The sequence below is a fragment of the Loxodonta africana genome, chromosome 6 (assembly GCF_030014295.1).
Source record: "Loxodonta africana isolate mLoxAfr1 chromosome 6, mLoxAfr1.hap2, whole genome shotgun sequence".
Lineage (NCBI taxonomy): Eukaryota > Metazoa > Chordata > Mammalia > Proboscidea > Elephantidae > Loxodonta > Loxodonta africana.
The window spans coordinates 17,728,336-17,754,576 of NC_087347.1; the positions used below are offsets into that span (position 1 = coordinate 17,728,336).

At 38.5% G+C, this 26,241-nt stretch overlaps 1 protein-coding gene across 1 annotated transcript in view; it reads right to left on the reverse strand.

The window, feature by feature from the left end:
• LOC135231563 (putative serine protease K12H4.7) overlaps positions 1-26,241 on the reverse strand; it is a 77,115-nt gene that overhangs the window by 35,619 nt on the left and 15,255 nt on the right. Inside the window, exons 3-4 of the mRNA XM_064287390.1 lie at positions 10,289-10,521; positions 2,354-2,489 (exon numbers count right to left, since the gene is read on the reverse strand). Coding sequence (XP_064143460.1) covers positions 2,354-2,489; positions 10,289-10,521 — 369 coding nt within the window. The remainder of the gene's footprint in view (positions 1-2,353; positions 2,490-10,288; positions 10,522-26,241) is intronic.

The following is a 26,241-nucleotide window of genomic DNA, read 5'->3' on the forward strand; positions in this document are numbered from 1 at the left end:
GCAGTATATCGACAGGGAACGGCCAGAAATTCAGGATGGTTTCAGAAGAGGACATGGAACGAGGCATACCAGTGCTGATGTCAGATGGATCCTGGCCGAAAGCAGAGAATACTAGGAGGATGTTTACCTGTGTTTTATTGATTATGCAAAGGCATTTGACTGTATGGATCATAACAAACTGTGGATAACACTGTGAAGAATGGGAATTCCAGAACGCTTAATTGTGCTGATGAGGAACATTTACATAGATCAAGAGGCAGTTGTTTGGACAGAACAAGGGAATACTGATTGGTTTAAAGTCAGGAAAGGTGTGTGTCAGGGTTGTATTCTTTCACCAGGCCTATTTAATCTGTATGCTGAACAAATAATACAAGAAGCTGGACTATATGAAGAAGAACTTGGCATCAAGATTGGAGGAAGACTCATTAACAACCGCGTTATGCAGATGATACAACCTTGCTTGCTGAAAGTGAAGAGGACTTGAAGCACTTACTAATGAAGATCAAAGACCACAGCCTTCAGTATGGATTACATCTCAAAATAAAGAAAACAAAAATCCTCACAACTGGACCAATGAGCAACATCATGATAAACAGAGAAAAGATTGAAGTTGTCAAGGATTTCATTTTACTTGGATCCACAATCAACAGCCATGGAAGCAGCAGTCAAGACACCAAAAGACGCATTGCATTGGGCAATTCTGCTGCAAAAGACCTCTTCAAAGTGTTGAAGAGCAAAGATGTCACCCTGAAGACTAAGGTGTGCCTGACCAAGCCATGGTATTTTCAATCACATCATAGGCATGTGAAAGCTGGACAATGAATAAGGAAGACCGAAGGAGAGTTGAAGCCTTTGAATTGTGTTGTTGGCGAAGAATTTTGAATATACCATGGACTGCCAAAAGAATGAACAAATCTGCCTTAGAAGAAGTACAACCAGAATGCTCTTTAGAGGCAAGGATGGCGAGACTGCGTCTTACATACTTTGGACATGTCGTCAGGAAGGATCAGTCCCCAGAGAAGGACATCATGCTTGGCAGAGTACAGGGTCAATGGAAAAGAGGAAGATCTTCAACAAGGTGGATTGACACAGTGGCTCCAACAGTGAGCTCCAGCGTAACAATGATTGTAAGGATGGCACAGGACCGGGCAGAGTTTTGTTCTGTTGTGCAAACAAACTCAAAAAATACTTCCACCACTACCATGGAAATCTCTACTCCAGATCTTAAACAACAACGGTTTCCTTAATTCTTGTTTTTGTTGCTGTTAGATCCAGTTGGTTCTGAACAATTTCTACCCTTACAACAGAAGGAAAAGCTGCCCATTCCTGAGCCATCCTCAAAATTGTTGTTATGCTTGAGCCAACTGTTGCAATTCTGGTCATCCTAAATTGTTGAAGGTCTTCCTTTTTTCACTGACCCTCTACTTACCCAAGCATGATGTCCTTCTCCAGGGACTGGTAGCTCCTGATGACATGTACAAAGTATGTGAGAGGAGCATTCTGGCTGTACTTCTTCCAAGACTGATTGGTTCATTCTTTTGGAAGTCCATGGTATAATCAATATTCTTTGCCAACATCAACATTCAAAGGCATCAATTCATTTTCGATTTTTCTTCCTCATTGTTCACCTCTCGCGTGTCTATGAGGCTTTTGAAAACACCACATCTTGGGTCAGGAGCACCTTAGTCTTTAATGTGACATCTTTGCTTTTTAACATTCTGAAGAAATCTTTTTAGGTAATTTGCCATATTAAATGCAATGCAATGCATGTGTCTATGCTCCCATAACAGAATAACACAAGTGGATGGCTTTCACAAAGAAAAATTTATTTTCTCATAGCAAAGTAGGCTGAAAGTCCAAATTCAAGGCATCAGCTCCAAGGGAACAGTTTCTCTTTCTATAGGCACTGGAAGAAGTTCTTCATCCTCCATCTCCCCATGATCGAGGAGCTGCTCAGGAACAGAGACTCCAGGTCCAGAGGACATTGCTCTTGGTGCTGCTTTCTTGGTGGTATGAAACCCCCAACTCTCTGCTTCCTTTCTCTTGAGAGATAAAAGGAAGTGCAGGACGGGCCCCAGGAAAACTCCCTTTACCTTGGATCAAGGAGGTGACCTGGGTAATGTTGGTGTTACAATCCCACCCTAATCTTTTAATATAAAATTAAAATCACAAAATTGAGGACAACTGCGGAATACTGGGAATCACGGCCTAAACAAGTTGATGGACACATTTTTGGGGGACATAATTCAATCCACGACAGCATGTTAGAAAATGACATAAATGATGTATCTTCAAGTAAATACCAGACTATATTTAGACACAGACTCCCTTGCAGGCAAATCAATCCACTTACCTGAAATCATATTCAAGCTTACTATAGTATTTTCGAAGTCTCAGCATCTTTGTAATTTCATCAAAAGCCTCTTTCACTGCCTGAAAACATTTGTTGTTATGAGTGGTTAGAGATCTTTGAACAACTTCAAGGTACTCTAAGAATAAGAAAAAAAAAAAAAAAAAGACATTCAGTAATATTTAACTATAAAAATTTAACTGTAACTATAAAATAGGGTTCTTTCGAGTTTTCAATTACCTCCATTTATGACAATGTTAAGAAACTGCAAAATTAGCAGATTTTGTCAGAATGCCAAGAAAAGTCACTAGTAAACAGAGACTTATAACCACTCTCTGTAAATCCTGATCTACTAATGAACTGGACATGGTTTTACTCTTTAAACTAGGTAGGTAGAAAGATGCTTCAAATTTACACATTTCAGATTCGTTGGACCAGATGATATTCTATCAAGGATGCAGAATCCTGAACTGTTTATATTTGAAAAGTTCAAATATTTAAGGAAAATTATCTGGAATGTATCTCTGTTTTTGGTGAGGTGGGTTGTTTTATTTTTGAAAGAGAAATTCAATAGAAATTTTACACTTTATTCATTTTAATGGGACCATGCCTACAGAATCCCAAATCGCCACTGAAGAGTTTTTATCCATTGGAAAAATCCTAATGCCATTATCATAAAATCTCTCACCACCTTCCCCTCCTTTCTCTCTAAAACCTGGTTCCATGTGCAATCTTTGCTTCTTCTTAAAACCCGTGAAGGGCTGCTTGACCGGGGAGCTTCTTCCCCAGGCCGCACTGCAATGCTGGTGGGATTCTCGGTTTTTTTTTTTTTTTTATGTTTTGTTTGTTTCTTTTCTTTCTTTCTTTCTTTCTTTTTTTTTTGTGGCTTGGGAGCCCTTTCTAGCTAGGCTGTACTGTGTGACTAGGGAGCCACTTCCCTGGTCAGGTAAGCCGTGTCAGTGGAATCACTAGGGGAATTTCTTTTCTCTTTTTATCTTTCTTCATTTCTCAGTTCCCCATCTCTCTATATTTACATTCTTTTCCTGTCCCCCGAATATCTGTCATTATGTGACACCTCTACCCCTTCTAGTAAAGCCATACTGCATTTCCTGGGAGGTACTTCCCTGACCTCCCAAACACACCACTGGAGACCCTGGGGGCTTTGCTTTTTTATTTCTAATAATCAATTTAATGCTCATCTCTCCACTGCAATGGCAAGCTCCCTTAGCACTTTTTTTTCCTCCTGTTTCTCTCTTCTCTCTCTCCCCTTTCCCATACCCATCTTAGCTCCAGACATCACAACCTCCCACTTCCTTGCTGCCTACCTGAACGGTGCACTGAACAGCACAAACCTGAGCAGCACAGGCACTGCCCACCAGAAACTTCCCTGGATTGCTTCCCAGCCTGCCCTGTCAGCCCTATTATGTGCCACAAAAAAACAATTTCAGCCCTTCCCCTTCAGCTGGACCTGTCCTGCTGCATCATAGTTGAGCTAATGGCCATGCCCATTGGACAAGGAGGTGAAAATTATCACACCCACAGAGGAGCAAACAACAAAGAATGCACAACCTGCCTGCTCAGACATAACCAAATAAAACAAAAATCCAGGATGAAACAAACAAATCTACAATCAATAAATGAAAAAACATCAGTACCAAATGACCTGAAGACTGCAGACAATATCAAAACATGTTAAAAAAAAAAAAAAAGAACAGGATTATTCCAATAGGTGTCCAAGATAAAACACCAGATGACTTTCCAGTAGAAGAAAAGGCACTAGAACAACCTGACAGGGAATTCAAATCTTTAATGTTTGAGCTATACAATAGTTGAAGTAAAAAGCAGACCAAAATGAGGGAAAAAATTAACAAATTTATGGGAAAGGCAGACAAATTAAAGGAAAATACAGACCAAAAAATAGAATTCAGTAAAATAATAAAGGAACAAAATGCCAGAATAAATTCACAACTAGAAATCATACAAAAACAACAATTAGAACCAAAAGATAAACTACAAGATTTCAGAAACGGACAGTGTCATAGAAGGACTGAGGAGCAGGTTTGAAATCATGGAAGACAGGATCAGTGAAATTGAAGACAAACACTTGGTTACAACTCTGAGGAAAAATCAGAAGAAAGTATGAATGAAAATGAAGAAACTCCAAGAATTATGTGGGATCCAACCTAGAGCAAAAATTTGCAAGTGATCAAAGATCCAGTACAGGGGAAGAAAATGGAAGAAACAGAGAGGATTATTCAATAATTGCTGACAGAAAATTTCTCTAATATCATGAAAGATGAAAAGCTGACTCTCAAGAAGCTCAATGAACCCCATATAGGGTAGAGCCCCAAAAGAAATCACCAAGTCATATAGTAATGACTATAACTTAAACCAAAAACAAAGATTGTACCAGTCAGATACCAACCTAGGAAATATACTCTTAAGGACTATCTTAAACCAAAAGAATTACAACAGCAGACCAGAGAGTTCAATCTGTAATGACCACAATGTCAGAACAATAAAGAGGGAATAAACAGTGTAAGTATAGAACTTGGTAATGGAGAGGAAGGCAAGGTATAGACTGGTTCAAACCTGAGAATGTAAGGGTAAATTTCAAGGTAACCACAAAGAAAGTTAACAAACCTAGTCACCAATATAAAGAAGAAAACATAAACTCTCACAAAAACCAAATCTACAAAAACAGAAGAAATGGAAAAAAAAAAATCCACAAACAAAAGGACTTTAGTACAGGAGAGGAAGAGGAACAAAGAAAACTTCAACACCACACACATAAAAAAAAAAAAAAAAACTGCAAAATGACAGCAATAAACTCACACCTATCAATAAGTATAATGAATATAAAAGTCCTAAACACACCCATAAAGAGGCAAAGAGTGATAGGAGAGATTAAAAAAACAATAATAAAATAAAAAACAGGACCCATCAATATGCTGTCTACAAGAGGCACAGTTTAGAAAGATGTAAATTTATTAAAAACCAAAGGATGGAAATATCAAGCAAACAATTACCAAAAAAAGAGCAGTAATGGCAATACTAATCTCACATAAAATAGCATTTAAAACAAAATCCACTATAAAAGACAAAGAACGGCACTATATAAATGATAAAAGGGACAATTTATGATGACCACAATGCTATCTAGGTAAAAATTAACAACAAGAGCAAGGAAAAAAGGTGATTACATGTAAACTGAATAACACCCTGCTTAAAAACCACTCAGTAATAGAAGAAATCAGAGATGGATCCAAAAATTCCTAATATCAATCAAGAATGAAAACACATCATACCAAAACTTTTAGGACACAGCAAAAGCAGTCATCTGAGGTCAATTTATAACAATATATGCACAAATCAAAAAAGGAGGAAGGGACAAAATTAAAACATTAGCTACCCAACTCGAACAATCAGAAAGAGAACAGAAAAGAAGCCCACAGCCACCAGAAGAAAGGAAGTAATAAAGATCACAGCAGAAATAAATGAAATAGAGAAGAGAAAAACATAGAGGACAAGAAACAAACCCAAAAGCTGGCTCTTTGAATGGATCAACAAAATTGGCAAACCACTTGCCAAACTGAAAAAAGAAAAACAAGAGAGAACTCAAATAAGAAATGAAATGGGTGATATTACAATAGAGCCAAATGAAATTAAAAGGGTCATGACAGGGTATTATGAAAAACTATACTCCAACAAATTTGAAAACCTAGAAGAAATGGACAAATTCCTAGAAAACTACTACCTAACCAAAATAACACAAAATGATGTTGAAAATCAGAAGAGACCCATAACAGAGAAGAGATTGAAAAAGCAACAAAAAAAAATCCAACAAATAAAAAGTCCTGGCCCAGACGGTTTCACTGGAGAATTATAGCAAACATTCGGAGAGCAGCTTACACCAGTACTACTCAGACTATTTCAGAACATAGAAAAGGAAGAGACACTATCAAATTTATTCTATGACGCCAGATAACCCTGATACCAAAACCAGGCAAAAAAAAAAGAATATTACAGACTAATATCTCTCATAAATATAGATGCAAAACTTCTCAACACAATTCTAGCCAATAGAATTCAGGATCATATAAAAAAAATAATAATAATACATCACAACCAAGTAGGATTCATACCAGTTGTACAAGGATGATTCAACATTAGAAAATCAATCAGTATTATCCACCATATAAATAAAAGGAAAGTATCACATGATTTTCTCAATCGACCCACAAAAGGCATTTGACGAAGTCCAACACCAGTTCCTGGTAAACACACTCAATAAAATAGGTATAGTTAAGCAATGTCATACAACAATGTGTGTACTAGCTGTGTGATGAGAAACTAGTTTGTTCTGTAAACCTTCATCTAAATTACAATAAAAAATTAAAAAATGGGTATAGAAGGGAAATTACTCAACATAATACAGAGCATCTATGCAAAACGGTCAACATCATTCCTAATGGAGAAAAGGTGAAAACACTCACCTTGAGAACAGGAACAAGGATGGCCTTTATCACTACTCCAATTTAGTATCGTGTTGGAAGTCCTAGCTAGAGCAGTAAGGCAAGAAAAAAGATGTAAAGTGCATCCAAATTGGCAATGAAGAAGTTAAACTGTCCCTCTTTGTGGATGTTTTGAGACTATACATAGAAAACCCAAAAGACTCCACGGGACAGCCACTGGATCTAGTAGCAAGATTAAGCAGAGTAACAGGATACAAGATAAACATACAAAAATCAGTTGGATTCCTATACACCAATAAAGAGAATGATGCAAAGGAAATCCGGAAAACAATACCTTCTATGGTAACCCTAAAAAATACAATAATTAGGAATAAATCTAACCAGAGATGGAAAAGACCTATACAAAGAAAACTACAAAACACTACACCAAGAGACCAAAAGAGATATACATAAATGGAAAAACATACCATGCTTATGGATAGGTAGGCTTAGCATTGTGAAAATGACAATTTTATACAAAGTGATTTACAAATACAAAGCAATCCTAAAGCAAATACCAGCAACGTTATTTAAAGAGACAAAAAACGAATCATTAACTTTATATGGAAAGGGAAGAAGCCCTGGATAAATAAAGCACTATTGAAGATGAAGAATGACATAGGAGGACTCTCACTACCGGACCTCAGAATCTATTATACAGCTACAGTAGTCAAAACAGCTTGGTACTGGTATGAAAACAGGTACATTGGCCATTTTGGAACAGAATTGAGAACCCATTTGTAAATCCATCCACCTATGGTCAACTGATCTGCAACAAGAGCCCCAAATCCATCGAATGGGGGAAAAGACAGTCTTTTTAACAAATGGTGCTGGCAAAACTGATGTCCATCTGCAAAAACACTGAAACAGTATCCATACCTCACACTATACACACATGCACACACGCACACACACACAAATTCAAAATGGATCAATGACCTAAACGTAAAGCCAAAAACTATAAAGTTCAGAGAAGAAAAAATAGAATCAACACTAGAGGCCCTAATAGATGGCATTAACAGGATACAAATCATAACCAACAACAAAGAAACTTCAGAATATCAGCTAGATTACTGGGTTCTTCTAAAAATCAAAAACTTAATGCTCATCAAAAGACTTCAAAATTGTAAAACAAGAACCTACAGATTGGGAAACAGTTTTTGACTATTACAAATCAAAGGTCTAATCTCTAAAATATAAAAGAAAATCCAACATCTCTACAAAAAAAAAAGACAATCCAATTAAAAAATAGGCAAAGGAAATGAACGGATACTTCACCAAAAAAAAGACATTTGAGGGGAAAACAGGAAATGCTTGTGACCACTAGCCTGTAGAGAAATGAAAATCAAAGCACATTGAGATAACATCTCACCCTAACATTACTGGCACAAACCAAAAAAAAAAAAAAACAGGAAATAACAGATTTTGGAAAGGATGCAGTAATATTGAAACTCTTATGCACTGCCGGTAGGAAAGCAAAATGATACAATCATTTTGCTAAATAATATGGTGCTTCCTTAGAGAGATAGAAATAGAAATACCATATAATCCAGCAATCCCACTCCTAGAATACATCCTAGAGAAATAAGAGCCATCACACGAAGAGACAGATGCACAACCATGTTCATTACAGCATTGATCACAATAGTAAAAAGATGGAAACACCCTAGACGCCCATCGACAGAGGGATGGATAAATGAACTATGGTACATACACACAATGGAGTATTATGGAATGATAAAGAACAATGATGAATCTGTGAATCATCTCATAACATGGATGAATCTGTAGGGCTCTATGCTGAGTGAAATAAGTTCAATCACAAAAGGACAAATATTGTAGGAGACCACTACTGCAAAAACTCATGAAAATTTTACAGACAAAAAGAAGCAATCTTTTATGGTTACAAGGGAGTGGGGATGGAAAAACATTAAATAGGCAATAGATAAGTGGTAACTTTGGTAAAGGGTAAAACAGTGCCCAATAAAGGGGAAGCCAGAACAACTTTTAAAGAAGACAAGATCATGGAAGCTCCACAGACGCATCAAAACTCCCTGAGGGATCTAACTTCCAAAGTGAGGGCTGTGGGCACCAGGGTCTCAGGGAATATCCAGCTTAATTGGCATAACAGTTTATAAAGAAAATGTTCTACATTCTACTTTGTGAGTAGCATCTGGAGTCTTAAACCCTGCGAGCAGCCATCTAAGATACTCCACTGGTATCACCCCTTCATGAGCAAGGGAGAATGAAGAAATCTAAAGATATAAAGGAAATATTAGTCCAAAGGACTAATGGACCATATATGCCATGGCCTCCACCAGACTGAGTTCAGTACAAATGTCTGGTTCCTGGCTACCACCACTGGCTGCTCTGACTGGGGTCACAATAAAGGGTCTGGGACAGAGCTGGCAAAAAATGTAAAACAAAATTCTAACTCACAAAAAAAGACCAGACTTACTGGCCTGTACAGACTAGAGAAACTTCGAGAGTATGGTCCCTGGACACCCTTTAAGCTCAGTAATGAAATCACTCCTGAGGTTCACCCTTCAGCCAAAGTTTAGACAGGTCCATAAAACAAAATGAGACTAAAGGGGCACAACAGCCCAGGGGCAAGGATGAGAAGGCAGGAAGGGATAGGAAAACTCCTAGGAGGGAACCCAAGGTGGAGTCGCGAGAGTGTTGACATATCATGGGGTTGGTAAAGAATGCTATAAAACAATATGTGTACTAACTGTTTAATGAGAAACTAGTTTGTTCTCTAAAACTTCATTTAAGGTTAAAAAAAAAGTCAAAATATAAAAAAGAATAGGTAAGTTTTGTCATTTAAAAAAAGAACTTTTTGTTAACTTTTTTGGAAAAAGCTAAATCATGAATTCTTTCACTATTAAATCAAAATCTATGAATTATCACATCATTTCCACCAATTAAGAAGCTTTCACCAATCATATAGTTGCAAATATGGATACCAACTACCAATGGTAGGTAGCATAGGAATCTTTCATGGACCCTATCATATGCGGAGGAAGATAGACTCAAGTCTAGTTGAGTGATGCTATGTTATGGGGCCATGCTTGATTAAGTAATCACTAACTTACAGATGTTTTTCCTATTTTTTATATATATATATATAAATATATATATACATAAAATATGCATAGTACATATATAGACTATATGTGCATATATGTGCCATAAAAACCAAACCTGTTACTGCCATGTTGATTTCAACTCATGGTGACCTCATATGTATCAAAGTAGAACTGTGTCCCATAGGGTTCTCAATGACTGATTTTTCAGAAGGAGATTGCCAGACTTTGCTTCCAAGGTGCCTCTGCATGGACTTGAACATCTGAACTGTTGATTATCAGCCCAGGTTGTTAACCATTTTTGCCACTCGGGGACTCCCATATATAGATGGACTTACCATAAAAATTAGCTTTTGCTTGGATCGGTGCACTGCTGCCCACTGCTGCAGCAAACAGGTCAGGGTGTTTTATTCTCGACCACACTGCAAGGGAGCCACCGTAAGAGCAGCCAAATGCAACCCATTTATTTTTGGTGAGTCCCATCTTTTCTGCTATTTTAATTCGGAAGTTCACAATGTCAGCCAAGGCTTGCCTGCTGCTGAGGTAGCGGAGGCTGGCAGTACTCAGATCTCTACAATGAAAGCATAAAAACACTCTGTGACAACAAAGCAGAGAATGTGTGGCTTAATATCAGCTTTACTATAAAGTAAAAAAAAATGAATATTATGAAAAGAAGTTGAATATTTATATCAGGTCCAACTTGAAATTTCAGTTAGCATAATCTGGTCGACGGTGAGAAAGAAATGCAGGAACTAGCAATAATTGCTATCATTTGTCTCATTTTAGTTATTTAATTTCTTCTTGTCACCACTCTGAAGGAGCTTCAAATGCCTGTTACTACTCATATCATTTCTAACTTTTGCATTCCAGTCACCAGTATTTATCAATGCTGCTTGAATGCACGTTTGATCACTTTTGGAACGTGAAAATTGGAAACAAAGCTGAAGGACCCATAGTTGGAAAATATGACCTTGGTAATAGAAACAAAGCTGGAGATTTCATAATAGGATTTTGCAAGACAAATGACTTCTTCATTGCAAATATCTGTTTCCACCAACACAAATGGTGGCTTTATATGTGGACCATGTCAAACGGAATACACAGGAATCAAATTAACTCCATCTGTGGAAAGAGACAATGGAAAAACTCAATTCCATCAGTCAGAACAAGGCGAGGAGCTGCCTGCGAATCAGACCATGAATTGCTCATGTGCAAGTTCAATTTGAAACTGAGAGAACTGAGAAAAAGTCCACAAAAGCCAAAGTATAATCTTGAGTATATCCCACTTGAATTTAGGGACCATCTCAAGGATACATTTCACATGTTGAACACTGATGACCAAAGACCAGACTAGTTATGGAATGACATCGGGGACATCATGCATGAAGAAAGCAAGAGGTAATTAAAAAGAAAACAAAGGAAAGACCAAAATTGATGTCAGAGAGATTCTGAAATCTGTTCTTTAATATCAAGTAGCTAAAGCAAAGGGAAGAAATGATGAAATAAAAGAACTGAGCAGAAAATTTCAAAATGCTTGAGAAGTCAAAGTATTATCATGACATGTGCAAAGGCCTGGAGTTAGAAAACAAAGAGAAAGAACACCCTCAGCATTTCTCAAGCTGAAAGAAGTGAAGAAAAAATACAAGCCTCAAGTTACAATACTGAAGAATTCTACAGGGAAAATATTGAATGATGGAGGAAGCATCAAAAGAAGATGGAAGGAATACACAGAGTCAGTATACCAAAAAGAATTGGTCGACATTCAACCACAGACACATCCAAACCCCCTGAGGGACCGAATTGCTGGGCTGAACGATATGGGGACCACGGTCTCTGGGAACATCTAGCTCAACCGACAAAACATAGTTTATAAAGAAAATGTACTACAGTCTACATTGATGTGCAGCCTCAGAGGTCTTAAAAGCCTGTGAGTGGCCATCTAGGATGCTCCCCTGTTCTCACTCTTTCAGGATCAAGGAATAACGAAGAAAACTAAAGACACAAGGGAAATATTAATCCAAAGGACTAATGGACCACATCTACCATGGCCTTCACCAGAACGAGTCCATTAGAGCTAGATGGTTATCAGCTACCATCAGTGACTGCTGTGATAGGGATCACAATAGAGGGTACTGGACAGAGCTGGAAAAAAATGTAGAAAAAATTCTAACTCGAAAAGAAAGACCAGACTTGCTGGCCTGACAGAAAATGGAGAAACCCTTATAGTATGGCACCCGGACACCTTTTCAGCTGAGTAATGAAGTCATTCCTGAGGTTTACCATTCAGCCAAAGATTGGACAGTCCCATAAAACAAAACCAGAGGTGGAGCCACAATGGCGGAATAGACAGACACTCACAGGGAGCCCTCTTTACAGCAAAGAGCCAAAAAATCAAGTGAAATGAATATATTTATGACAAGCTAGGAGCCCTGAACATCAAAAGCAAGCTTAGAAAACAAATTGAGGGGCGAGGGAGGAAGAGACGGTTCAGAAGAGGAGAGGAGTTACTGGACCTGAATTGCAGGAACCCCTCAGGCACCATTCCTGGATCAACGGTGGTGGGTGGGTAATAGCTTTTGGCTGCAGTTTCCTCAGGGAGATGCTGCCAGCCACACAGCGTGCTTCGGAACCAGAAAAGAACAATGCTTACAGCAAAAGCTAAGTATTTGCATATATTGTACCACACCCCCCCCCAGGACCGCTTCAGTGGCTGAATTCCCTGGGCCTGAGATACACCCTTTTCAGCACCTAGGGTCGTACCCCCAGCCTTGAAGAAGGAAAAAATTTGCAATTGGGGGAATAGATAATTTGCCAGCTCCACTAACCGGGAGAGCTCAGGACAGAAGCAGTTACTGTCCAGGCATAAACAGTCCGTGGACTTTGAGTACTTTTCCTCTGCATGGACCCGTGTGGGCCTATTTCAGGAGAATAAGCCCTTGCTGGCAGACTACAACCATTTCAGCTGTGCAGCAGAGAGTTGGGTGTTTGATGTTTGACATTGCTTTGTCTGTTAAAGAGTATCCTCACCTACCCACATCAGGGGCCTAAGAACTGGTATCTCCACTCAGGTCACCCAGCCACCCACGACAGGGTCCAAGGATAGCCTGTACCTCCCAGCCCTTACAACGAAAAACATTGGGTGCTCATGATCCATCTACAGAACCTACCCACCTGTACACTCTAGGGAAGAGGGACACACTTTCCTCAGAGACATGTGGGGGATCATTCTCAGCCACCTGTCTTGTTCAGAGTGTGACCCCCTGCTGCAACTAGATACCAGTACCTACACCAATCATACCTGGTCCTCTAAGACCAAAGGACAGAGCTGTACCACACACTTGATGATCAGCTGCCTGGACATCTGAGCTGAATTCATTCAAGAAAGTGAATGGACTCCTAGACCGATATACCTGATAACAGCTCTAGCCATCTGGGGACAGGAGGTCAGAGCTCCAAAGGTGATAATAATCAAACTAGTTCACTCAAGTAACCCATTTGGGCATATCAAAACAAAACAAAGCAAGAAGCTACGACACAGTAAGCGAATATAAAATAAACTAATACAGTAACTTATAGATGGCTTGGAGACAAGAGTCAGTTTCAAGTCCCATAAAGAAACACACGATGATCTCCTCAACAAGCTCTCAGAACAAAGAATCAAGGGATCTTCTAGGTGAAAGTGCTTTTCTGGAATTACCAGAGGCAGAATACAAAAGATTAATATACAGAACCTTTCAAGGCATCAGGAAGGAAATGAGACAACACGCAGAACAAGCCAAGGAACACACAGATAAAGCAGTTGAAGAAATTAAAAAAGATTATTCAAAAACGTAATGAAAAATTTAATAGTATGGAAAAATCCATAGACAGAGAGCAATCAGAAATTCAGAAGATTAACAATAAAATTACAGAAGTAGACAACTCAATAGAAAGTCAGAGAAGCAGATTTGAGCAAGTGGAAGCCAGAATTTCTTATCTTGAAGATAAAGCAATTGGGACTAGTATGTTTGAAGAAAAATCAGATAAAAGAATTAAAAAAAAATGAAGAACCTTAAGAATCATGTGGGACTCTATAAAGAAAAATAATCTAAGAGTGATTGGAGAACCAGAAGAGGGAGGGATAACAGAAAATACAGAGAGAATTGGTGCAGATTTGTTTGCAGAAAACTTCCCTGGTATTGTGAAAGATGAGAAGATATCTATCCAAGATGCTCATCGAACTCCACATAAGGTAGATCTCAAAAGAAAGTCACCAAGGCATATTATAATCAAACTTGCCAAATCCAAAGATAAAGAGAGAATTTTAAGAGCAGCTTGGGATAAACGAAAAGCCACCTACAAAGGAGAGCCAATAAGAATAAGCTCGGACTACTCGGCAGAAACCATGCAGGCAAGAAGGCAATGGGATGACTTATTTAAAAAATTGAAGGAAAAAAATTGCCTGTCAAGAATCATATATCCAGCAAAACTGTCTCTTAAATAAGAAGATGAAATTAGGATATTTCCAGATAAAAACAAGTTTAGGGAATTCGTAAAAATGAAACCAAAACTACAAGAAGTACTAAAGTGAGTTCTTTGATTAGAAAATCAATAACATCAGATATAAACCCAAGACTGGAACACTGGGCAGAGCAATCAGAAGTCAACCCAGACAGGGAAAACAAACAAACAAAAAAAAGCAAGCTAAAAAAAATGTTCAAAACAGGGTAACAGCGATGTTATTATGTCAAAGAAGACAGCATTAAAACAATAAAGAGGGACTAAGAAATGTAGTGATAGATCTTCCATATGGAGAGGAAGGTAAGGAGATATAAAGAAATAAAAGTTAGGTTTAAATTTTGAAAAAATAGGAGTAAATACTAAGGTAACACACCAAAACAAAATACAAGAAAAAAGTAGAGACTTGGTTGAAACAAAATCAACAACAATGAATATGAGGAAAGGGTAATATATAAAGATAATCTACTCAACACATAAAATTAAGTGGGAAAAAGAAACTGTCAACAACACACAAAAAAAGACATCAAAATGATAGCGCTAAACTCATACCTATCCATAATTACTATGTATGTAAATGGACTATATGCACCAATAAAGACACAAAGTGTGGCATAATGGATTAGAAAACACGATCCATCTATATGCTGCTTACAAGAGACTTAGAGACAAAAACAAACCAAAAAAGGATGGAAGAAGATATATCACACAAATAACAATCAAAATAGAGAAGGAGTGGCAATATCAATTTCAATACTAATTTTAAATAGACTTTAAAGTTAAATCCATCAGAAAAGATAAGGAAGGACACTATATAATGATTAAAGGGACAATATACCAAGGAGATATAAGCATATTAAATATTTATGCACCCAATGACAGGGCTGCAAGATACATAAAACAAACTCTATCAGAATTGAAAAGTAAGATAGACAGCTCCACAATGATAGGAGACACCAACACACCACTTTCAGGACAGGACAACCAGAAAGAAGCTCAATAAAGACATGGAAGATCTAAATGCCACAATCAACCAACTTGACCTCAGAGACATATACAGGACACTCTACCCAAAAGCAACCAGGTATACTTTCTTTTCTAGTGCACATGGAACATTCTCCAGAATAGACCACTTATTAGGTCATAAAGCAAGCCTTAGCAGAATCCAAAACACTGAAATGTTACAAAGCATCTTCTTTGACCATAAGGCCATAAAAGTGGAAATCAATAACAGAAAAAGCAGGAAAGAGAAATCAAACACTTGGAAACTGAACAATAACTTGCTAAAAAAAAAAAAAAAAACTGGATTATACAAGACATTAAAGATGGAATAAAGAAATTCGTAGACTCCAATGAGAATGAAAACCCTTCCTATAAATACCTTTTGGGACACAGAGAAAGCAGTGCTCAGAGGCCAATTTATATCAATAAGTGCACATATACAAAAAGAAGGAAGGGACAAAATCGGGATTATCCCTACAACTTGAACAAATAGAAAGAGAACAACAAAAGAAACCCACAGGCACCAGAAGAAAACAAATAATAAAAATTAGAGCTGAACTAAATAAAATAAAAAAAAAAAAATAGAAAACAGAAAAACAATTGAAAGAATTAACAAGACCAAAAGCTGGTTCTTTGAAAAGATCATCAAAATTGATAAACCATTGGTCAAACTGACAAAAGAAAATCAGGAGACAAAACAAATAACCCGAATAAGAAATGAGATGGGTGGAATTACAACAGACCCAACAGAAACGAAAAGAATATCAGATTACTATGAAAAATTGCACTCTAACAAATTTGAAAACCTAGAAGAAATGGATGAATTCCTAGAAACGCACTACCTACCTAAACTAACACAAACAGAGGTAGAACAACTAAGTAGACCTATAGCAAAAGAAGAGATTGAAAAGGTAATCAAAAAACTCCCAACAACAACAACAACAAAAAGCCCTGGCATGGACGGTTTCACTGCAGAGTCTACCACACTTTCAGAGAAGAGTTAACACCACTGCTACTAAAGGTAATTCAGGGTATAGAAAAGGACGGAATATTCCCAAACTCATTCCATGAAGCCACCATGTCCCTCATACCAAAACCAGGTAAAAAAAAAAAAAAAAAAAAAGTAAAGACACCACTAAAAAAGAAAATTACAGGCCTATATCTCTCACGAACTTAGATGAAAAATCCTCAACAAAATTCTAGCCAATAGAATTCAACGACATATCAAAAAAATAATTCACCATGACCAAGTGGGATTCATACCAGGTATGCAGGGATGGTTCAACATTAGAAAAACTATTAATGTCATCCATCATATAAATAAAACAAAAGACAAGAATTACATGATTTTATCAATTGATGCAGAAAAGGTATTTGACAAAGTTCAACACCCATTCATGATAAAAACTCCCAGCAAATTAGGAATAGAAGGGAAACACCTCAACATAATAAAGGGCATTTATACAAAGCCGACAGCCAACATCATCCCAAATGGAGATGGCCTAAAATCACTTCCCTGGAGATCAGGAACCAGACAAGGATGCCCTTTATCACTGCTCTTATTCAACATTGTTTTGGAGGTCCTAGCCAGAGCAATTAGGCAAGATAAATAAATAAAGAGCATCCAGATTGGCAAGAAAGAATTAAAACTATCTCTATTTGAAGATGACATGATCTTATACACAGACAACCCTAAGGAATCCTCAAGAAAACTACTGAGACTAATAGAAGAGTTCAGCAGAGTATCGGGATACAAGACAAACATGCAAAAATCAGTTGGATTCCTCTACATCAACAAAAACAACATCAAAGAAGAAATCATCAAATCAATACCATTTACAGTAGCCCCAAAGAAGATAAAATACTTAGGAATAAATCTTACCAGAGATGTAAAAGGCTTATACAAAGAAAATTACAATACACTTCAGCTAGAAACCCAAAGAGATCTATGTAAGTGGAAAAAAATACCTTGCTCATGGATAGGAAGACTTAATATTATAAAAATGTCTATCTTACTAAAAGTGATCTATAGATTTAGTGCAATTGTGATCCAAATTCCAAGGACATTCTTTAATGAGATGGAGAAACAAATCACTAACTTCATATGGAAGAGAAAGAGGCACCTGATAAGTAAACATTACTGAAAAAGAAGGACAAAGTGGGAGGCCTTACTTTACCTGATTTTAGAACCTATTATACCGCCACTGTAGTCAAAACAGCCTGGTACTGGTACAACAAAAGATACATGGCCCAATGGAACAGAATTGAGAATCCATCCACATATGAGCAGCTGGTATTTGACAAAGGCCCCAAAACAGTTAAATGGGGGAAGAGACAGTCTCTTTAACAAATGGTGCTGGCATAATTGGACATCTATCTGCAAAAAAAAAAAAATGAAACAAGACCCATACCTCACTCCATGCAAAAAATGAGCTCAAAGTGGATTAAAGACCTAAACATAAAAACTAAAACGGATAAAGATCATGGAAGAAAAAATACGGACAATGGTAGGAGCCCTAATAAATGGCTTAAACTGTATTCAAAACATTACTAACAATGCAGGAAAAAAAAAAAAAAAACTAGATATCTGGGAGGTCCTAAAACTCAAACACCTATACTCATCCAAAGACTTCACCGAAAGAGTGGAAGGATTACCTCCAGAATGGGAAGAAGTTTTTAGCTATGACATTTCCGATCAGTGCCTGATCTCTAAAATCTACATGATACTGCAAAAACTCAGCTACAAAAAGTCGAATTACCCAATTAAAGAATGGGGAAATACATGAACAGAGAGCTCATGAATGAAAACTTTCAGGGAGTTAACAGATACATTCCCACATGTGTCTGTCAGTTTGTCGTACTGAGGGGGCTTGTGTGTTGCTGTGATGCTGGAAGCTATGCCACCGGTATTCAGATAACAGCAGGGTCACCCACGGAGGACAGGCTTCAGCTGAGCTTCCAGACGAAGCCAGACTAGGAAGAAGGACCCGGCAGTATACTTCTGAAAAGCATTAGCCAGTGAAAACCTTATGAATAGCAGTGGAACATTGTTTGATATAGTACTGGAAGATGAGCCCCCCAGGTTGTTAGGCACTCAAAAGATGACTGGGGAAGAGCTGCCTCCTCAAAATAGAGTCGACCTTAATGACGTGGATGGAGTAAAGCTTCTGGGACCTTCATTTGCTGATGTGGCACAACTCAAAATGAGAAGAAACAGCTGCAAACATCCATTAATAACCAGAACCTGGAATCTAAGAAGTATGAATCTAGGAAAATTAGAAATTGTCAAAAATGAAATGGAATGCATAAACATCTATATCCTAGGCATTAGTGAGCTGAAATGGACTGGTATTGGCCATTTTGAATCGGACAATCATATAGTCTACTATGCTGGGAATGGCAACTTGAAGAGGAATGGTGTTGCATTCATCATCAAAAAGAAGGTTTCAAAATCTATCCTGAAGTACAACACTGTCAGTGAAAATATCCATACGCCTGCAAGGAAGACCAGTTAATACGACTATTACTCAAATTTACGTACCAACCACTAGGGCCAAAGACGAAGAAATAGAAGATTCTTACCAGCTGCTATGGTCTGAAATTGATTGAACATGAAATCAAGATGCATTGATAATTACTGGTAAATGGAACACAAAAGTTGGAAACAAAGAAGAATGATCAATAGTTGGAAAATATGGCCTTGGTGATGGAAACAACACCAGAGATCGAATGATAGAGTTTTGCAAGACCAACGACTTCTTTGCTGCAAATACCTTCTTTCACCAACATAAACGGCAACTATACACATGGACCTTGCCAGATGGAACACACAGAAATCAAATTGACTACATCTGTGGAAAGAGACGATGGAAAAGCTCAATATCGTCAGTCAGAACAAGGCCAGGGGCTGACTGTGGAATAGACCATCAGTTGCTCATATGCAAGTTCAAGCTGAAACTGAAGAAAATCAGAGCAAGCCCACGAGATAAAATATGGCCTTGAATATATCCCACCTGAATTTAGAGACCATCTCAAGAATAGATTTAACGCATTGCACACTAGTGACCGAAGACCAGACGAGTTGTGGAATGACATCAAGGACATCATCCATGAAGAAAGCAAGAGGTCACTGAAAAGACAGGAAGGAAAGAAAAGACCAAGGTCGGTGTGAGAGGAGACTCTGAAACTTGCTCTTGAGCGTCAAGCAGCTAAAGCAAAAGAAAGAATTGATGAAGTAAAAGAACTGAACAGAAGATTTTAAAGGGCCTCTCCAGAAGACAAAGTATTATAATGACATGTGCAAAGAGCTGGAGATGGAAAAACAAAAGGGAAGAACACGCTCGCAGTTTCTCAAGCTGAAACAACTGAAGAAAAAATTCAAGCCTCAAGTTGCAATAGTGAAGGATTCCATGGGGAAAATATTAAATGATGCAGGAAGCATCAAAAGAAGATGGAAGGAATACACAGAGTCATTATACCAAAAACGATTAGTCGATATGCAACCATTTCAAGAGGTGGCATATGATCAGGAACCGATGGTACTGAAGGAAGAAGTCCAAGCTGCTCTGAAGGTATTGGTGAAAAACAAGGCTCCAGGAATCGATGGAATATCAATTGAGATATTTCAACAAATGGATGCAGTGCTGGAGGTGCTCACTCTTCTGTGCCAAGAAATACGGAAGACAGCTTCCTGGCCAACTGACTGGAAGAGATCCATATTTATGCCTAGTCCCAAGAAAGGCGATCCAACCGAATGTGGAAATTATAGAACAATATTAATATCACAGGCAAGCAAAATTTTGCTGAAGATCATTCAAAAACGGCTGCAGCAGTATATCGACAGGGAACTGCCAGAATTTCAGGCCGGTTTCAGAAGAGGACGTGAAACCAGGAATATCACTGCTGATGTCAGATGGATCCTGGCTGAAAGCAGAGAATACCAGAAGGAAGTTTACCTGTGTTTTATTGACTATGCAAAGGCATTCAACTGTGCGGATCGTAACAAACTATGGATAACACTGCAAAGAATGGGAATTCCAGAACACTTAATTGTGCTCATGAGGAATCTGTACATAGATCAAGAGGCAGTTGTTCAGACAGAACAAGGGGATACTGATTGGTTTAAAGTCAGGAAAGGTGTGCACCAGGGTTGTATTCTTTCACCATACCTATTTAATCTCTATGCTGAACAAATAATACGAGAAGCAGGACTACATGAAGAAGAACGGGGCATCAGGATTGGAGGAAGGCTCATTAACAACCTGCATTATGCCGATGACACAACCTTGCTTGCTGAAAGTGAAGAGGACTTGAAGCACTTACTAATGAAGATCAAAGACCACAGCCTTCAGTATGAATTACATCTCAACATAAAGCAAACAAAAATCCTCACAACTGGACCAATGAGCAACATCATGATAAACGGAGAAAAGATTGAAGTTGTCAAGGATTTCATTTTACTTGGATCCACAATCAACAGCCATGGAAGCAGCAGTCAAGACATCAAAAGATGCATTGCGTTGGGCAAATCTGCTGCAAAGGACCTCTACAAAGTGTTGAAGAGCAAAGATGTCACCCTGAAGACTAAGGTGCACCTGATGGAAGCCATGATATTTTCGATCACATCATATGCATGTGAAAGCTGAACAATGAATAAGGAGGACCGAAGAAGAGTTGACACCTTTGAATTGTGGTGTTGGCGAAGAATATTGAATATACTATGGACTGCTAAAAGAATGAACAAATCTGTCTTGGAAGAAGTGGGGCCAGAATGCTCCTTAGAGGCAAGGATGGCAAAACGGCGTCTTACATACTTTGGTCATGTTGTCAGGAGGGATGAGTCCCTGGAGAAGGACATCATGTTTGGCAGAGTACAGGGTCAGCGGAAAAGAGGAAGACCCTCAACGAGGTGGACTGACACAGTGGCTGCAACAATGAACTCAAGTATAATAACGATTGTAAGGATGGCGTAGGACTGGGCAGTGTTTTGTTCTGTTGTGCATAGGGTCGCTGTGAGTTGGAACTGACTCGACGGCACCTAACAAGAACAACAGCAGATACATTAGGAAATGCTCACAATCATTAGCCATTCCACCTGGTACCCACTGCCGTCGAGTCGACTCCGACTTATAAAAAAAATTTTTTTTTCCAACTTATAGCGACCCTATAAATTAGCCATTAGAGAAATGGAAATCAAAACTTCAACGAGATTCCATCTCACTCCAAGGAGACTGGCATTAATCCAAAAACCACAAAATAATAAATGTCAGAGAGGTTGTGCTGGTGGCAATGTAAAATGGTACAACCACATTGGAAATCAATTTGGTGCTTCCTTAAAAAGCTAGAAACAGAACTACCATAGGATCCAGCAAACCCATTCCTTGGAATATATCTTAGAGACATAAGAGCCTTTATACACCCACGTTCACTGTAGCACTGTTTATAATAGCAGAAAGATGGACACAACCAAAGTGCCCATTAAAGGATAAAAGGATAAATAAATTATGGCATAGTCACACAATGGAATACTACACATTGATAAAGAACAATGAGGAATCTGAAACATTTCATAACATGGAGGAATCTGGAAGGCACTATGCTGAATGAGATTAGTGAGTTGCAAAAGGACAAATATTGTATAAGACCACTATCACAAAAACTCGAGAAATAGATTAAACAGAGAAGAAAATATTCTTTGATGGTTACGAGAGGGGGAAGGGTGGGAGAGTGGTATTCACTAATTAGATAGTAGATAAGAAATACGTCAGGTGACAGGAAAGACAACACACACTACAGGCAAGGTCAGCGCAACTGCACAAAACCAAAATTAAAGAAGTTTCCTGAATAAACTGAATGCTTCAAAGGCCAGCATAGCAGGGGCAGGTGTTTGGGGACCGTGGTTTCCGGGGACATCTAAGTCAATTGGCATAATAAAATCTATTAAGAAAACATTCTGCATCCCACTGTTTAAGACCCCACTGCATCTGGGGTCATAAACAGTAGCAAGCGGCCATCTAAGATGCATCGATTGGTCTCAACGCCCCTGGATCAAAGGAGAATGAAGAAACCAAGGACACAAGGTAATTACGAGCCCAAGAGATAGAAAGGGCCACATAAACCAGATACTCTATGAGCCTGAGACCAGAAGAGCTAGATTGCACCTGGCTACATATGATGAATTCCCTGACAGGGAACACAACAGAGAAATCCTGAGGGAGAAGGAGAGCAGTGGGATAAAAAAAAATGCAGACCCCAAATTCTCATAAAACGACCAGATTTAATGGTCTGACTGAGACTAGAAGGACCCCGGTGGTCATTTCCCCCAGACCTTCTGTTGGCCCAGGACAAGATCCATTCCCAAAGCCAACTCTTCAGACAGAGATAGTACAGGACAATGTGTTAGAGAGGGATGCTAGTGAAGAGGAAGCGTCTTGGATCAGGTGGACACTTGAGACTATGTTGGCATCTCCGCCATGGAGGGAAAATGAGAGGGTAGATGGGGTTAGAACCTGGTGAAATAGACACGAAAAGAGAGAGTGGAAGGAGGCAGCGGGCTGTCTCATTAGAGGGAGAACAATTGGGAGTATGTAGAAAGGTCTGTATAAGTATTGTGTGTGAGAGACTGACTTGATTTGTAAACTTTCACTTAAAACACAATAAAATTTAAAAAAAGAAAAAAAGAGAGAGACTAAAGAGGCACAATAGCCCAGGAGCAAGGACTAGAAGGCATAGGGAACAGGAAAGGTGGTCATAGGGGGAAAAAAAATTCGAAAGACTCAAAAAGACACAGTAAAGTATTATAATGACATGTGCAAAGCCCTGGACATAGAAAACCAAAGGAAAGAACAAACTCAGCATTTCTCAAGATGAAAGAACTGAAAAAAAAATTCAAGGCTTGAGTTGGATTACTGAAGGCGTCTAGGAGGAAAATATTAAAAAACACAAGAACCATCAAAAGAAGATGGAAGGAAAACACGGAGTCAGTATACTGAAAAGAAGTGGTTGACCTTCAACCATATCAGAAGATAGCATATGATCAGGAACAATGGTACTTAGGAAGAGGTTCTTGCTTCACCAAGAGCATTTGTGAAAAATAAGTCTCCAGGAATTGAGAGAACACCAACTGAGATATTTCAACAAACGGGTACAGTACTGGAATTGCTCACTTGCCCATAGCAAGAAAATTAGAAGACAGTTACCTGGTCAACCAACTAGGAGTGATCCATATTTATACCTATTTCCAAGAAAGGTGATCCAACTGAATGTGGAAATTATCGAACAATATTACTAACATCACATGCAAGTAAACTTTTGCTGAAGATCATTCAAAGGTGGCTTTAGCAGTATATCAATATGGAACTGGCAGAAATTCAAGCCAGATATAGAAGAGGACTTGGAACCAGTGATAATTTATGCCTGACCCAAGCCGTGGTATTTTCAATACCCTCATATGCATGTGAAACCTGGAAAATGAATAAGTAAGGCCGAAGAATTGACACCTTTGAATTGTGGTGTTGGCGAAGAATATTGACTATACCAGGGACTACCAAAAAAATGAACAAATCTGTCTTGGAGGAAGTACAACTAGAGTGATTCTTAGAAGAAATGATGGAAAGACTATGTCTCCTATACTTTGGACATGTTATCAGGAGCAAATAATTCCTAGAGAAGGACATCATGCTTTGTAAAATACAGGACCAGCAGAAAAGGGAAGACCCTCAACGAGATGGATTCACACAGTGGCTCGAACAATAGGCTCAAGCATAATAATGACTGTGAGGAAGATATAGGACTGGTTGGTGTTTGCTTCTGTTGTATAAAGGGTCAATATGAGTTGGAACCAACTAATTGGCACCTAATAACACCAAATACCCATATGATCTCATTTCTTCATCCACCAAACTGAACCACAACTATCACATTATCACCCAGACTCAGAGAGGAGCCCATTTTTGAAAGGGCTAAAATGACAGTGATTTAATTGTTTGCTAAACTTTACAAAAACACGTATTAATTAAATTGCACTGATGCTCTTTTCCACCCTCTCTTCTCTTCTGCTACATGTAGACAACGCACTATTTAATCCTAAGTTTCTCAGTCATAAGAAAACTAAGTAAAACTTTTGAAATTTATTTTTCAGTTGTGTGTCCTTCATAGTATGGTTTCCTATAAACCTGGGATGTTTTTAATTCTTTTTTTTTAATTTTTATTCTCTTTTAAGTGAAAGTTTACAAATCAAGTCAATCTCTCACACAAAAACTTATATACACCTTACTACATACTCCCAATTACTCTCCCCCTAATGAGACAGCCCGCTCTCTCTCTCCACTCTCTCTTTTTGTGTCCATTTCGCCAGCTTCTAACCCCCTCCACCCTCTCATCTCCCCTCCAGGCAGGAGATGCCAACATAGTCTCAAGAGTCCACCTGATCCAAGAAGCTCACTCCTCACCAGCATCCCTCTCCAACCCATTGTCCAATCCAATCCACGCCTAAAGAGTTGCCTTCGGGAAAGGTTCTTGTCCTGGGCCAACAGAAGTTCTGTGGCCCATGACCACCCAGGTCCTTCTAGTCTCAGTAAGACCATTAAGTCTGGTCTTATGAGAATTTGGGGTCTGCTTCCCACTGCCCTCCTGCTCCCTCAGGGGTTCTCTGTTGTGTTCCCTGTCAGGGCAGTCTTCGGTTGTAGCCGGGCACAATCTAGTTCTTCTGCTCTCAGGATGATGTAGTCTCTGGTTCACGTGGCCCTTTCGGCCTCTTGGGCTCGTAATTGCTTTGTGTCCTTGGTTTTTTCGTTCTCCTTTGATCCAGGTGGCTTGAGGCCAGTAGATGCATCTTAGATGGCTGCTTGTTAGCATTTAAGACCCCAGACGCCACTCTTCAAAGAGGGATGCAGAATGTTTTCTTAATAGATTTTATTATGCCAATAGGCTTAGATGACCCTTGAAACCATAGTCCCTAGACCTCTGCCCCTGGTACGCTGGCCTTCGAAACATTCAGTTTATTCCAGAAGCTTCTTTGTTTTTGGTTTAGTCCAGTTGTGCGGATCTCCCCTGTATTGTGTGTGCTTTCCCTTCAACTAAATAGTTTTATCTACTATCTAATTAGTGAATACTCCCTTCCTTCACCCTCTCCCAACTACAAAAGAATGTTTTCTTCTCAGTTGAAACTATTTCTCAAGTTCTTATAATAGTGGTCTTATACAATGTTTTTCCTATTGCAACTGACTAATTTCACTCAGCATAATGCCTTCCAGGTTCTTCCATGTTATGAATTGTTTCACAGATTCCTCACTGTTCTCTTTCGATGCATAGTATTCCATGGTGTGAATATACCATAATTTATTTATCCATTCATCCTTTCATGGACACCTTGATTGCTTCCATCTTTTTGTTCTTGTAAACAATGCTGCAATAAACATGGGTGTGCATATATATAAAAAAAGACCATGTAAAGGCTCTTATTTCTCTAGGATATATTCCAAGGAGTGGTATTGCTGGATTGTATAGTAGTTGTATTTCTAGCTTTTTCAGGAAGTACCAAATCAATTTCCAAAGTGGTTGTACCATTTGACATTCCCACCAGCAGTGTGAAAGTGTTCCAATCTCTCCACAGCCTCTCCAACATTTATTATTTTGTGTTTTTTGGATTAATGCCAGCCTTGTTGGAGTGAGATGAAATCTTACTGTAGTTTTGATCTGCATTTCTCTAATGGCTAATGATTGTGAACATTTCCTTATATATCTGTTAGCTACATGAATGTCTTCTTTTTTAAAAAATAAATAGTTTTTATTG